The sequence below is a fragment of the Chlorocebus sabaeus genome, chromosome 19, assembly GCF_047675955.1.
Source record: "Chlorocebus sabaeus isolate Y175 chromosome 19, mChlSab1.0.hap1, whole genome shotgun sequence".
Lineage (NCBI taxonomy): Eukaryota > Metazoa > Chordata > Mammalia > Primates > Cercopithecidae > Chlorocebus > Chlorocebus sabaeus.
In genome coordinates, this window is record NC_132922.1 from 20699054 (window position 1) to 20714167 (window position 15114).

The 15114-nt window shown below is 38.4% G+C and overlaps 1 protein-coding gene across 3 annotated transcripts in view; it reads right to left on the minus strand.

Moving 5' to 3' along the window:
- Window positions 1-15114, minus strand: part of HORMAD2 (HORMA domain containing 2) — a 91498-nt gene that overhangs the window by 16772 nt on the left and 59612 nt on the right. Inside the window, exon 11 of one of the 3 annotated variants that reach the window (XM_038007626.2) lies at window positions 12760-14219. The exons of the other annotated variants lie outside the window; for them this stretch is intronic. Within the exon in view, the coding sequence (XP_037863554.1) occupies window positions 14157-14219 (63 nt within the window). The 3' untranslated portion in view covers window positions 12760-14156. Of the gene's footprint in view, window positions 1-12759; window positions 14220-15114 lie in introns of those variants that run through there. 3 annotated transcript variants of the gene reach the window in all.

Genomic DNA, 15114 nt, shown 5'->3' on the forward strand with positions numbered 1-15114 from the left:
TATTCTCCCCATGTAGAGAATATGTATTTTCCTCCTGACTAAAGAAAATGAAAGAAAACCAAAGAATGGAAAGGCAAAAGAAGAGGGCCAGGCAAACAGAAGATTCAAGGCACCATGCTAAGTGCTATGGTGGTGATAAGCGCAGGGCACAGTGGCAGCAGAACAGCAGGGGTGGGCAGTAGAGTTCAAGGTAGTAAGGAACACAGATATGTAAACAACAAACTCTAACATCCAACACAGGTAGGATGAAGTCAGGGCTGAATAAAGATACAAGCAGTAGGCTGTAAGAATGTGGATGGAAAAGAATGGAGACAGGGACTTCATAAATTAGCCCTGGGCTGGCTGAGCATGTCTGACAAGCTTCTTTTCAGAGTGCACACATTTTCCCTGACTCATGAAAACTTAGAGCTGGGAGAATGCCAGAGCAGTGTGCTGAAGCTCAGTCAGTAAGGAAGTCTTTTGGAACCAACATGGAGAGGAAAAAACTAAAGACCTTGCATATACACAAAAAAGTAGGACAAATAATAAAAGCCCTCCTGCAGCTCACAACTGGTCTTCAGTAGTGAAACAGAAAAAAAAAAAAAAAAAGAACATTTTCAAAAGCTTTACTATTTACTTAAAATCAGGGCTGCCAGGCGTTGCTCAACCCCAGGGGGTGCCATTCAGATTTCTGTCTATGTTTTAGGTATCCCTGGAATTATGCAGTGCACAATCAGCACAGTCAGGCATGCATGGCAACCCTGATAGGGCCAACATTCCATTTTCAACCAACACTTTTTAAATTTACCTATCACTAAGTTTTTACTTGAAATACAGGGTATTCCTTTTGGCTAATATTTCCTATGAAAGATAAACCAAACATTTGGAATATACAAATATGTTTCCTTAAAAACTCAAGGTTGTTAAGTACAAACTGCAGCAAAGCTATGCTACAGAATATGGCTAGATTATATACCTAAAGTATGACATAATATACATATTTTCCAACCTATAAATATTTTCCATGATGTGGTAGGACTTCTCAGTTTCACATTAAGCACTATTTACTTAGAAATGTAGGGCTATTTCGAATCTAGCCGGGCCAGAGAGCAGAGTGGAATGTATTATGGCAGGGCATATGGTACGTTTTTATTCTGAGGGCTTTCAAAATTCGATGATTAAAAGTTGAAACTCTCTGCCTTATTTTAGAAGAGCTTTTCTAATTTTTCCCCATTGTCTCTCATTTCACTGGCATTATCTAATTCAGCGAAGCTACAGATGTGCACCAATTTAAAAAACATGACAGTAGTTCATATGAAATAATTTTTAAATGAGATGTGAAACTGATTTTTGTGACTAAAGTTTTACCACTACAGGGTCAGACGCGGTGGCTCATGCCTTGTAATCCCAGCACTTTTGGAGGCCGAATTGGGCAGATTGCTTGAGCTCAGGAGTTTGAGATCAACCTGGGCAACATGGTGAAACCCCATCTCTACCAAAAATACAAATATTAGCCAGGAGTGGTGGCGTGCACTGTAGTTCCAGCTCCTTGGAAGCCTGAGGTGGGAGGATCGCAGGAGCCCAGAGAGTCAAAGCCGCAGTGACTTGTGGATGGCATTCTAGCCTGGGTGACAGAGCAAGCCCCTGGAAAGAAAGAAAGAAAGAGAAAGAGAGAAGGGGTGGGAGAGAGAGAGAGAGAGAGAGAGACAGGCAGGGAGGGAGGGAAGGAGGCAGGGAGGGAGGGAAGGAAGGGAGGAAGCGAGGGAGGGAAGGAAGGGAGGGAAGGAGAGAGGGAGGGAGGGCAGGAGGGGAGGGGAGGGGAGGGAGGAAGGAAGGAAGGAAAAGGAAAAGGAGAGGAAATTAAGAAAGAAAGAAAGAAAAACAAAGAAAGAGAAAGATAGAAAAAGAAAGAGAGAGAAAGAGCGAGCAAGCGAGCGAGCTATACCACTATAGTTCATAATTCCTGGTTTTAATAATCCTGATTAGGAAGGGTCTAACCAAGTGAAATCAAGAAATATTTGTCATCCTTAGATATGGCTGTGTTTTATTCTCTTCTTTATGCTTTGTATAGTTGTTAATTATGTAGGAACCAAACTTTTAAGTTTTTTTTTTTTTTTTTTTTTTTTAACTTTGTGGATATGAAGCTAACTCTTGGTGATTTTTAGAAGTTACCCACATTTTCCTCTTTTGTGGAAATATTTACACTGGGGATTTCCACTGAGAGAATTGAGGGAGCTCTTTTATTTTTATTTTTATTTTTTTTGGATATAGCAACTGAGGCCATATTTCTATTAATGCCTCGTTTTTTCCCTTTGCCCTACTCTAGGAGAGTGTTTATACACTTAAGAATTAAATCTAACAGGTTCACATGGAATATTACATATGTATTAATATATGTAAAATAAGATCATGTGTTTGAGAATGTTTGGTACAATATCTGGTACATGTTAATAATTCAATACAAATTGGTTGTATTTAGTTGAACATTACCCAGTTTTGGTGAAAATGTGATTGCTATAAATGAAATGTGCTCTAAGCTGGCATGGTGAATTTTTTAAAAAAATATAATTTCTTTTAGGTTATGAGAAGTATAAGGGATCTCTGAGTGATAAGTGAAATTACATATTCAATACCAAAGTCTTTCACTTCAAATTTCAGCTACAAATTTCTAGTGTTCCCATAAATGCAACAGTGGAAAATAAATATGCTTGAACATGCTTGACTTACAATGAAGAAGAAAAAGAGGATCATAGAAGCTAGGGACACTGAAAACTGAAATGCATACAAGCCAAGACATCCTCTTAAATCCCACCCAAGAAGCAATGAATAGCTTGAAAAAGTATTCGTCTGACTTTTTTTATGGTATAGTGCATAGACTAAGAACCAGGGGGCTGGGTTCCATCACCAACTTGCAAGTTTCCATCACTGTAAAAAAAAAAAAAAAAAAAAAAAAAAGGAGGGGGATAATATTTGCCATGTACCAAACAGGGATGCTTTGAGGATTAGTGACATAATGTCTGTAAAGAGGCTGGAGTTCCTTGGAAAAAAGACACTACATAAATATAAAGTAGTATTAATATTTAGGCTTAGTCCACAATGTGAGACCTGGTTTCTTTGGCTCATGAGGTCACCAGCAGTTTTGTAAAATGTGCTCAAACACCCACAGAGGAGCTTTGTTAGCCTCCCTGTAAGTGGACTGTAAAGCTAATCTGACCCACCTGGTTGGAGAAGTCACAGAGGCTGTTTTCCCTTTCGTGGTCCCCAAGAGGATACAGATGGAGAGTGCTGACTCCTAAAGGAGTGAGATGTGGCCAAGAGAGCACTTCAACAGCATCTAGGGCTTCCAAGGAATGTAGTGGGAGTTTGGGTATATTTTGGCTTAGAATTAAACAAAAGTCCAATAATAACATATCTTAATTTAGAAAAAAAGCTATATTTGCCTCTCAGACAATTTAGAGTAACAGTAAGAATGAAAAAACTACTTCTTGGAATGGTTAGTTTATATCTTGAAGAGGTTTGGAGGCAAACTTGAATATTTTTGTCCTGGGAAAGTTGTAGTCTGCAGGCGTTTAGTCTCTCTAATGACAACGCCCTGACTCTTCGTCAGGGCTTTTATTGCCATGAAAAGATTATCAAGGACAATCTTGCAGAGGTTTTAGTTCTAAAGTTTTAAAGGACAATCAATTCAATGTAGACACTGTATTGCAAAATCTTGTAGTATGACTGAATGACAGTAATGTTATTGTGACTAAATATTTGCATTTCTCAGTTTTAAAAGATACAATTAATTTTGATCCAAGGATCTCTGGCGTCAGAAACTACCCTGTTCAAAATGTAAGGTTCATGAACTTATTAACCATTAGCACTCAATAGTGATTCTGAGACTATGTCCATAATACCAAAGCATTTGAACAAAAGATGAAAAAATATGAAGGAATCTTTCTTTTTTATCTGGTTGTTTTGTTTCTACATTCATTTAGGGTAGGTGTTCTTTCAAAAATGATTTGGCTTCTGATCCACTGATTGCTACAGTATTTAAGGCAGATGGATACTAATAATATACACTTTTTTAGGTCAAAGGGAACAGAAATGTTATAGCCTTCTCAACTCATAGTGAAAGCTACACTAAGTAGGAAGCATTTTCTAAATAAAATATGGTCTTACTTCTTCCTTTTCCCAATCCTTGAGAAACAGCTCAATCCTAAAGCCAACATCAGGTGGGGCAGAGCAAGCTAAGCATCCATATCAGAGCCTGTGCAGGGTGAGGAGGGCAACCATATGGAGGGCGAGCATGACTTGGTGAGTCAGTGCTGAACGGAGTAAGGAGGGCATCACAAGTGTGGGTGACCCACAGTGGGAGTGCCAGAGTTAGAGCCTGAGCAGGGTAAGGAGGGTCATCTACATGGCGGAAAAGACCCAAGGCACAGTGTCAAAGCTCGAGTCGGGTAGGAGGCAGTCTGGGGAGTAGAGTCAACAGTCCTAGAGGTGTGATATGGATGTCTATACGTAAGGTGGCAAAGATGGGAGTTTGGTTACATTTGAGGGAACTGATCAAATAAATAAGCTAATGATAACAGCAGCCAGTTCTCTCACTGATGGAGAAAAATTACAAATATAGAAAGTGATAAAGCTAGAATGAACTCTACAGTATTGGACTGGCATTGACGGTATAGGTGTGAAATCATGGGTTTTCATGTAGATACATAAATATAGATGTGTGTGTGTGTGTGTATGTGTGTGTGTACATACATATATTCCCTAGTTCTGTCCACTGACAGAAACCACATTGTGGCTACTAGAAGGAACCACTGAAAAACCAGGGATCCTTGAAGAAATGGCTGATTCCAGGACTGGAACAGGGAAAACACAAGACGAGTCTGGAACAGCTTGTGACAGGATGTAAGGAAGTACTTAATTAGAAGGGCATGTCAAAGAACACAGGAGCCAACTTGAAGAGGCTCCCACTGGCAAAATCTTAGAGAATATGAGCATCAAAATAAATAATAAATTAGTAACAGATAAAATAAAGACCCATGAGTCCATACTGATATAAATAAGTGAATAAATGGGAAGTTTGATGAGGAGCAGGATAACTTACATAATTTCTAACTACTTTTCTATAAACTACTTATTAATTACAATGGGGAAAATGACTTTACAGCGGAGAAGGCTGACAGACACCACCTTAATCAAGTGACCAAATAAAACATAATTGATAATGGGACAAATCAAAATCATGTGTCAGTTGAAGGAAGTAAAGATTACTCAGCACCACTTCTGTGATATTCCTTCTTTCTTTCTTTTTTCTTTCTTTTTTTTTTTTATGAGCAAGGTCTCACTCTGTCACCCAGACTGGAGTATAGTTGTGTGAACATAGCTCTCACTGCAACCTTAAAACTCTTGGGTTCAAGTAATCCTCTTGCCTCAGCCTCTGGAGTAACTAGGACTACAGGCGCGTGCCACCACACCCAGCTAACTTTTAAAAAAAGTTTTAAGAGATACGGGTCTTGCTGTGTGACCCAGGCTGTTCCTGAACTCCTGGCCTCAGATGATCCTTCTGCCTGGATATCCCAAAGTGCTGAGACGACAAGCGTAATCCACCATGCCCAGCCCTATGTTATTCTTTAAAAAGATGCATACCCTGAATCTAATCTTGAGGAAACATCAGACAAATGCAAATTGAAGGACATTCTAAAAAATAAGTGGCCTGTTCTATTAAGACATGTCAAAGTCATGAAAGTCAAGGGAGGACTGAGGACCTGTTCCAAGCTAAGGGAAGATAAGAAATTTAACTAAATGCAACACATGATTCTAACCTGGATCCTTTTGCCATAATGGATATTACTGGGACAATTGGAAAAACTTGAAAGGAATCTGAGGTTGGATGACAGTAATGAATCAAAGCTGATTTCTCAGTTTTGATGGTTATATTGTGAATATATAGGAGAATGTCCCTGCCTACAGGAATTGCATAGTACAGTATATGGGGTGATAAAGCAAATGGTTCAGAAAATAAAACATGATTTCTGTGTACTTGCAGCTTTTCTGTAAGCTTGAGATTATTTCAAAATAAAAATAAACTTATACAAAAATGTAGATTTCAGAAAAAAGTTTTTCCTGTCAATATCATACATATTTTAGTGACAAATATTGTGGAAACTGAAAACACTTATTCTTTTTTTTTTTTTTTTTTTTTTTTTTTTTTGAGACGGAGTCTCGGTCTGCCGCCCAGGCTGGAGTACAGTGGCCGGATCTCAGCTCACTGCAAGCTCCGCCTCCCGGGTTCCCGCCATTCTCCTGTCTCAGCCTCCCGAGTAGCAGGGACTACAGGCGCCCGCCGCCTCGCCCGGCTAGTTTTTTGTATTTTTTTTAGTAGAGACGGGGTTTCACCGTGTTAGCCAGGATGGTCTCGATCTCCTGACCTCGTGATCCGCCCGTCTCGGCCTCCCAAAGTGCTGGGATTACAGGCTTGAGCCACCGCGCCCGGCCTAACACTTATTCTTTTCTAACCTATCTAGTGACTATTCTGAAATGTGTCCATGTGTAAGTGAGGTGTCAAAAAGCTTAGTTTATTGTAGAAACAGAAAGAAGGCCGGAGAAAATAGAGAAGAGGAAGTAAGGGGAAATTGAAAGAAGGTAAGGTCAGAGCCTTGGGCTAGAGCAGATCAGGTATGGCCTTAAAAGCCATAAACAGTGAAGTGACATGAACAGATTGACATCTTTAAAGATACATTGTGTGAAATAAACTGTGCAAGCACAAAAATGAAAGCAAGAAGACCACTGGAGAGGTACTGTTTGCTTGGGCCAGAGTGGTAGCAGTGAGATAGTGAGAAGTGGCCAGATTTGAAATATATTTTGAATGGAAAACTCACTAGACTCACTGATGGACTGGATATAGGTTATGAAGGAGAAGAACTAAGGGTGGCTTTTAGGTTTGGAGCAACTAAGTAAATGATAGTGTCATTTACTGAGATGGGAGAGACTGAGGAAGTGACTAATGATAGGAAAGTAATAAGAATTATGGCTTGAATAGTAAAGTGGTGGTGATAAAAGCTTGATTAAAGTGGGTTAAAGAGAACAGAAAGCAGGGAATTGGACACAGGAAGCATAGACAATTCTCTTGCAAAATGGATATGAGTTGGGCCAATGGAAAGAAAGGCATTCTGGACAAGAGAAAATACACTTGTTAAGATACAGAGGAAGAAATGAACTTGGCCAGTTCTTGTGACAATGAGAAAACTGACCTAACTCAAGGAAGGGGAACATGTTGAGTAATAAGACAGATAAGGTGGAGCCAGGCTACAAGCAGCCCGAAAGCCAGGAAAAGGTGTTTAGACTTGATGTTGGAAATAGGACTCATGAGATATTTTTGATTAGGGAAATGATATGATGATATATTTAAATAAGATTAGATGGCAGTGGTATCTAGGCTAGAGCAGGAGGCTGTGGGAGAGCCTGGAGGCTGTGGTAGTAATTCAAATAGGAGAGGATGAAAGTCTGGACTTGAGTTTTAGCAGTAAGAACAGGCTGGAAAGGGAAGGCTTAGGGGAATTCTGATACTTGACTCAATGAGGATAATGCAGGAGAATGATTTCAAGATTGTGAACTCAAGACACTGAGGTAAAGGTGATGCTGAGAAGGAAGGAAACTGGGTAGAGAAACTTGTTCTATGTGTGGAAAGGGGAAGGCAGTGGTGAATAAAAAGATGAGCATGCTGGATTTGACATGACAGTGTTAACTCAAAGTACAAATGCCCAATAGAAGGTTAAATATATAGAACTGGAGCTCTTGGGGATGATCAGGGCTCTAGATAACACATATGGAAGTCGACAGCATACATGTGATGCTTGAAACCCTGAGAATGGATGAACCTTCCAAAGGAAAGCATATAGAGCTGGAAGAGCATATGGTCAGAGATCTTGGGGGATGTTTGGGGATGCCCACAATTAGAGGTGGAAGAAGGAACAAAAGCAAAAGAGGGAAGTGGATGGAAAAAGAATGAGAACAGATGGACAAAGAATGAGAAGTGTATCATAGAAATAAGAAGGACTGTTTTAAAATGAGTATATCATCAATATAAAAAAAGATCAAGGTTGGGTGTGATGGTTCACACTTGTAATCCCAACATTTTGAGAGGCTGAGGTGAGAAGATTGCTTGAGCCCAGGGGTTCAAGATCAGCCTGGGCAACATAGCAAGGCCTAGTCTCTATAAAATTTTTTAAACATAATTAGTCACGCGTGGTGGTACACAAATGTAGTCCCAGCTTCCTGGGAGGCTGAGTCAGGAGGATTGCTTGGGCCCAGGAGTTGAAGTCCAGCCTAAGCAATAAAGCAAGAACACTATTTCTACAAAAAATCATTAGCCAGGCATGGTGGCACACACCTGGGTCCCAGCTACTTGGGAGGCTGAGACAGTAGGATTGCTTGAGCCCAGGAGTTCAAAGCTGCAGTGAGCTATGACTGTACCACTGCACTCCAGCCTGGGCAACAGAGCAAGACTGTCTCTAAAAAATAAAATAAAAATTGATCAAGAAGAATGAAAAAGGAACAGAGACTGTGAGATCTACTAATTAGGAAGTCATTGTTTAGTTTGAAGAGAGTAGTTGGGGAAGTGAAGGTGGGAGAAGAAGCCAGCTTTCTGCATGGAAAAACTGGTAAGGAGGGGTACAGCAAATAGAAAGCATCTTGTGAGAAATTTGGTAAGGAAAGGAAGCAAACAGGTAACTAGAAGTGTCATCAGGATTATCTGAAGGCTTTTTTTCTACCTTATGTTTAGACCAGCTTCATTCAAATTTTTCTCCTCTCCTATTCTGAGAATTTCAAAGTCTTAATTGTGAACAAAGTCAGGATAATGACACAAAGCATCCAAAACCAAGTGGAAGAATTTGATCTCTCTGTGTGTTCTTATCAATTCCTATGAAAGTATGTCATCTTTCAAACTATCTTTTATTAATACTTTTTCCCAAAGTGCTGGAATTACAGATGTGAGCCACCGTGCCCAGCCCATTAATACATATTTTCTTGTGATATGTCTTCAAATTCTTGATATTTTTAAAAAGGGAGTTGTCTTATTATTATGTTGTAAATGTTTTTTAAATATAGTCTAAATACAAGTTCTTTGTCAGATGTAGGTATTAAGAATATTTTTTTCCCAGTTCTTGGCTTGCCTTTTCATTTTCTTAATAATGTCTTTGGGAGATAAGTTTTTTTATTTTGATAAAGTCCAACTTGTCAGTATTTTTTTCTTTCATGGTTAGTACTTTTAGGGAACTGCCTAAGAAGATTTTCCCAAAAGTTTTATCTCATGTTTCCTTCCAGAAGTTTTATAATTTTAGCTCTTATGTGTAGGTCTTTAATCTAGTTATAGTCAATCTTGTGTACAATGTGAGGTAAGGATTGAGGTTCATTTTTTTTTCATATGACTCTCCAGTTGTTCCAGCACTATTAGTTTAAAAAAAAACTACCTTTTACCTTGGTACCTTTATAAAAAATTATTGACTATATGTGTATGGGTCTACTTCTGAACTCTCCGTTCTGTTCCATTGATCTGTATGTCTATCCTTAGCATAATATCACCTTATCTTGTTTGCTATACTTTTATAGTCTTGAAATCTGATAAAGTTCTCTTTGTTCTTTTTCAAAAATTTTATGACTTTTATAGTTTCATTCAATTTCCACTTAAATTTTAGAATCAACTTGTCAATTTCTGCAAAAAAAAAAAAAAAGGCTGTAAAGTTTTGACTGTGATTGCATTGAATGTGTAGATCAATTTGGGGAAAATTAGCATCTTACTTGAGTCTTCCAATGCATGAATATGGTACATATCTGCATTTACTTAGGTCTTCGTTAATTTCTCTCAGCAACATTTTGTAATTTTCATTGTACACATCTCATATGTCTTATTTAGCCCTAAATATTTCATAAATTTTTACAGTATTATAAATGGTATTTAGAAATTTCATATCCAGTTTTTCATTGATAATAGAAATACAATAAATTTCTATGTATTAATCTGTGACCTTGCTAAATTCATGTATTATGTATTAGTTCTGGTGGTGTCTTTCTTGCAGATTTCTTAGGATTTTCTATTATACAATCATGTCATTCTCAAAAAAGTTTAACTTTTACTTCTTCCTTTCCAATCTATATACCTTTATTTCTTATTCCTACCTTAATTAGCTGGTAGGACCCTAGTATAATGTTGACTATAAATGGCAAGAGTCTTATTCCCTGTCTTAGGTGCAAAGTGTTTAATCTTTCACCATTAAGTATAATAATGTCACCTTTAGGTTATTTTTAAATGTCTTTTATAAAGTTGAGGAAGTTCCTTTACACTCCTTGTTTTCTTGAGGTTTTCATTTTTTCTTTTCTTTTCTTTTTTTGAGACAGAGTCTTGCTCTGTCACCAGGCTGGAGTGCAGTGGCACAATCTTGGCTCACTGCAAACTCTGCCTCCTGGGTTTAAATGATTCCCCTGCCTCAGCCTCCCAAGCAGCTGGGACTACAGGCACGCGCCCCCAGGCACAGCTAATTTTTTTTCTTTTTTTCTATTTTAGTAGAGACGGGGTTTCACCATGTTGATCAGGATAGTCACAATCTCCTGACCTCGTGATCTGCCTGCCTTGGCCTCCCAAAGTGTTGGGATTACAGTCGTGAGCCCCTGTGCCTGGCCAAAGTTTTCATTTTTTTCAAGTCACAAATGGATGTTGAATTTTGTTGAATACTTTTTCTGCATCTGTAGAGATGATCATGTGGTTCTTCTCCTTCATGGGGAATTACATGGGTTAATTTTCAAATTTTAAACCAACCATGCATTCCTGGGATAAACCACATTAGTCATGACACATTATCCTTTCCATATATTGCTGGATTCAATTTTCTACTATTTCGTTAAGGACATTTGCAGCTATAGTCATGAGAGATATTGTGGTTCATAGTTTTGTTTTCTTGGAATGTCTTCAGTTTTAGTATCAGGATAATTCTGGCCTCATAAAATGAGTTGTGAAGACTTCTCCTCTATATTCTTAAAGACTTTGTTCAAAATTAGTATTATTTCTTCCTTATTTGATATAATTCATCAGTTTGTAACATTTACAGACATTATCATTTAAAATCCCACCAAATTTCTAGAATTTCAATTACACATAGCTTAGACTGTTTGATGTTGTCCTGTAAGTCACTGAGGCCCCATTCTTTTCATTTTGTTTTTTCATTATGTTTTAATTTGAATAACTTCTATATTCTACTTCAAGTTCACTGATCTTTTTTTTTTTTTTTACAACTTCTAATCTGCTGTTAAACCCATCCAGTGATATTTTAAAATTTCAGATATGGTATTTTTCAGCCCTAGGGTCTATTTGGACCTTTTCAAAAACTCCTTCCATTTTTCTCATTATATTTACATATTCCTTTAAATATTTGAGCATATTTATAATAGCTTTTCCCCTTTTATTTTATTGAGGTATAATTTACATGCAGTAAAATTGTTCTTTTTAGTGTACAGTTCTGAGTTTTGACAAATGTATACACAATAAAACTATAAACCAGTTTCATCAGCCCCAAAACTCCTCCATGTCCCTTTGTAGTTAAACCTCACTCTCAGCCCTGGCAACTACTTATTTTTTTCTGTCCCTATAGTTTTGCCTTTGCCAGAATATTGTGTAAGAGATCAATTTCCCACATGTCAGTGTGAGGAGCTCCACAGAACAGCTCTCCAGCAAAACTGCTAAAAACTGTTTTTAAAAATTGAAGTCTCTGTTATACCTAAAGGCATACAGTAATTGAAGAAGCCTCTGTTCAAGAATATCTTCTAAAATTTGCCAAGAACAACAAAAGTTGGTGGTATTTGAACCAAAACCATTCCCTCCACCCTCCCAGCTCAGTTACATTCCACTCCATTCCATTATAGATTGGGATAGCCAAGAACACAAGCCTCCCTCTCTCCCAAGCTCCCACTCTGAGGGCTATCTTCATGGGAGGGAAAGAACATTAGTATTTTTCTTCTTGCCTCCAACTATTGCTAAATTCTATGTGAGTATGGCCATGAGGTGGGGGCTCATGGTGAGATGGAAGTTCTGCCTAGGGTACAGTACCACTGAGAATGCTGAGGTCTCAATCACCCTTGCCCTGCCTTATAAGGCAGTGGTTCTATGCTGGGAGAGGCAAGCTGAGAAGATCTGAGTCTACTGTCCCCCCTCCACTTGGCATTCAGCTCCTAAAGCTGAGTGTCACTCAGAGACAAGCACACCATTGTCTCCATACCTAGCTCCAGAGCTGTGGCTCAGATATTTTTCCAAGGAAAAAAAATCAGTAGTGCATAAAATAGATAGCTCCTAATCTCTTTCCAAAGACAGTGACTTTATTGCAACAGAGCATGGAGAAGTTCAAGGATAAGGACATGCTCAAATACAATGGAGGTTGTATCAAAAGGCAATTGGAAGGAGATTGGTAGATTCATTAAAGATATTTGCTAAACTGTAGGCTGGCTAGTTTTCAGGAGAGAATCAGGAAATAGATAACTGAGAGAAGTCCTTCTGTGGTCAGAACAAATTACAAACACTGGAACCTCAGTAACTATCCCTTTAAAGAAGTCCAAATTTGATTGGATTAAACTGTAGAGTAATATATGCCTGGGACACTGACAAAAATAATGGAGCAATCACCAGCAATTAGTTGTGTTTAATAACTGGGAAGGGAAAGAATTGGCTGAAGAAAGCCCAGATGAAACCGCTGTATTAGGCTGTTCTTGTGTTTGTACAAAGAAATATCTGAGGCTGGGTAATTTATAAGAAAAGAGGTTTAATTGGCTCATGGTTCTGTAGGCTGTACAGAAAGCATAGCACTGGCATCAGCTTCTGGTGAGGGTCTCAGAAAGTTTACAATCATGGCAGAAGGCGAAGGGGGAGCAGGGGTGTCTCACATGGCAAGAGTGGGAGCAAGAGAGAGCACAGAGGTGCCACACACTTTTAAACAACCAGATCTTGCAAGAACTCACCATTACAAGGACAGCACAAAACCATGAGGGATCCGCCCCCATGACCCAAACACCTCCCACCAGGCCCCACCTCCAGGTACATTTCAACATGAGGATTGGGCAGGACAAATATCCAAGGCATATCAACCACCATTATCCCAGGGTGACCTAAGGATGCACTTCTGAGTAGCAAAAAGATCCACAAATAGACGTATCATAGTAAAAATGCTGAAAACCAAAGACAAGGAGAAAATCTTGAAAACAACGAGAGAAAAAATAACTCATTACTAACAAGGGAACCTCAATAAGGCAAACAGCTGACCTCTCAGCAGGAACAATGGAGGCCAGTTAGGTATTGAGACAACATACTCAAAGTGCTCAAAGAAAAGAAAAAACTGTCAGCCAAGAATTCTTTATTCAGCAAAGCTATCTTTAAAAAACAAAGGTAAGATAAAAACACTCCCAGATAAACAAGAACTGAGAGATTTTTGCTAGCAGATTCATCTTACAGGAAATTACTAAAGAAAATTATTCAGGCTGAAAATTATCACAACACATACAATAATTCAAACTGACATGAGAAAACAAAGAGCATCAGTAAAGGTGCTCTTATAATGCAATTATAAAAAGCAATGTGAATGCACATTTTTCTCCTTTCTTCTCTTAAATGAGCTAAATTTTATATAATAAGTTGTGTAAAATAACATGCATATGGTATATGCTTGACCTAAAACTTAAACAAATGTAGTATATTTGCCAATAATAGCACAAAGAAGGTGAGTAGGAGAAAAGCTGTTTGGGCACGGAAATAGCTACAGATGATAATGTACCAATTAAACAATAATTGTTGATCTTGTGTCATTAATAGATGTAATACACATAAAAATAATATCAAAAAGGGAGAAAAGAGACTACATAAGGGTAACATTGCCATGTCTCACTGGAATTAAGCTAGTATAAACCTGAAACTGATTCTGATAAGTTAGGATGTGCATGATAAACCCTAGTGCAACTACTAAAGAAATTCAAAAAAATAGTGAAAAAAGATTAAAATGCTTCATTCACTCAGTGCAAGGAAAACAAGTCAAAGAGGAATAGAGGTACAATAAAAAGACATAAAACACATAGAAATAAAAAGTAAAATGACTGTCATAAACCAAATATATCAATAGTAACATTAAACATGAATGAATTAAACAAACCAATCAAAAGGCAGAGGTTGTAACTGGAGCTAATGAGGGGCATCTGGGGATAATAAAAGGTTCAACCTGTCAAGAAAACAAAATAAATATAAATATATGCACCTAATGTTAGAACACAAAAAATATGAAGAAAAACTGATCAAGGAAGAAACAGACAATTCAGCAATAACAGCTTCAGACTTCAATACCTGAACTTCAGTAATGAATAGGACAATTAGGCAGAATATCTGAACAACAGTCTAAACTAACTAGACCTAACAGATATATATAGAACACTATACCCAGTAACAGCAGAATATACAGTCTTCTCAAGTGCACATATTTACGTTTTTTTGAGTCAAGGAGACAGGGTCTCACTCTGCTGCGCAGGCTGGAGAGAAGTGAAGTGATCACAACTCACTGCAACCTTTACCTCCCAGGCTCAAGCAATCTTCCCAGCTCAGCCTCTCAAGTAGATAGGACCACGGGCGCCATGCCATCACATCTGGCTGGTTTTTGTTGGTTGGTTGGTTGTTTTTGTTGTTTTTGTTGTTGTTGTTGTTGTTGTTGTTTTGTAGAGACTGGGTCTCACTATGTTGCTCAGCTAGTCTCTCAAACTCCTCACCTCAAGCCATTCTCCTGCCTCAGCCTCTCAAAGTGCTAGGATCACAGGTAAGAGCTATTGCACCCAGCCTGTAAATCATATGTTAAGGCACAAAACAAACCTCAACAAATGTAAAAGGATAGAAATAATAAAAAGTATGTTCAACTACGTGCAGTGGCTCACGCTTGTAATCTCAGCACTTTGGAAGGCCAAGGCGGGCAGATCACAAGGTCAGGAGTTCGAGACCAGCCTGACCAATATGGTGAAACCCCATCTCTATTAAAAATACAAAAAACTTAGCCAGGCATGGTGGCACATGCCTGTAAGCCCAGCTACTTGGGAGGCTGAGGCAGGAGAATTGCTTGAACTCAGGAGGCG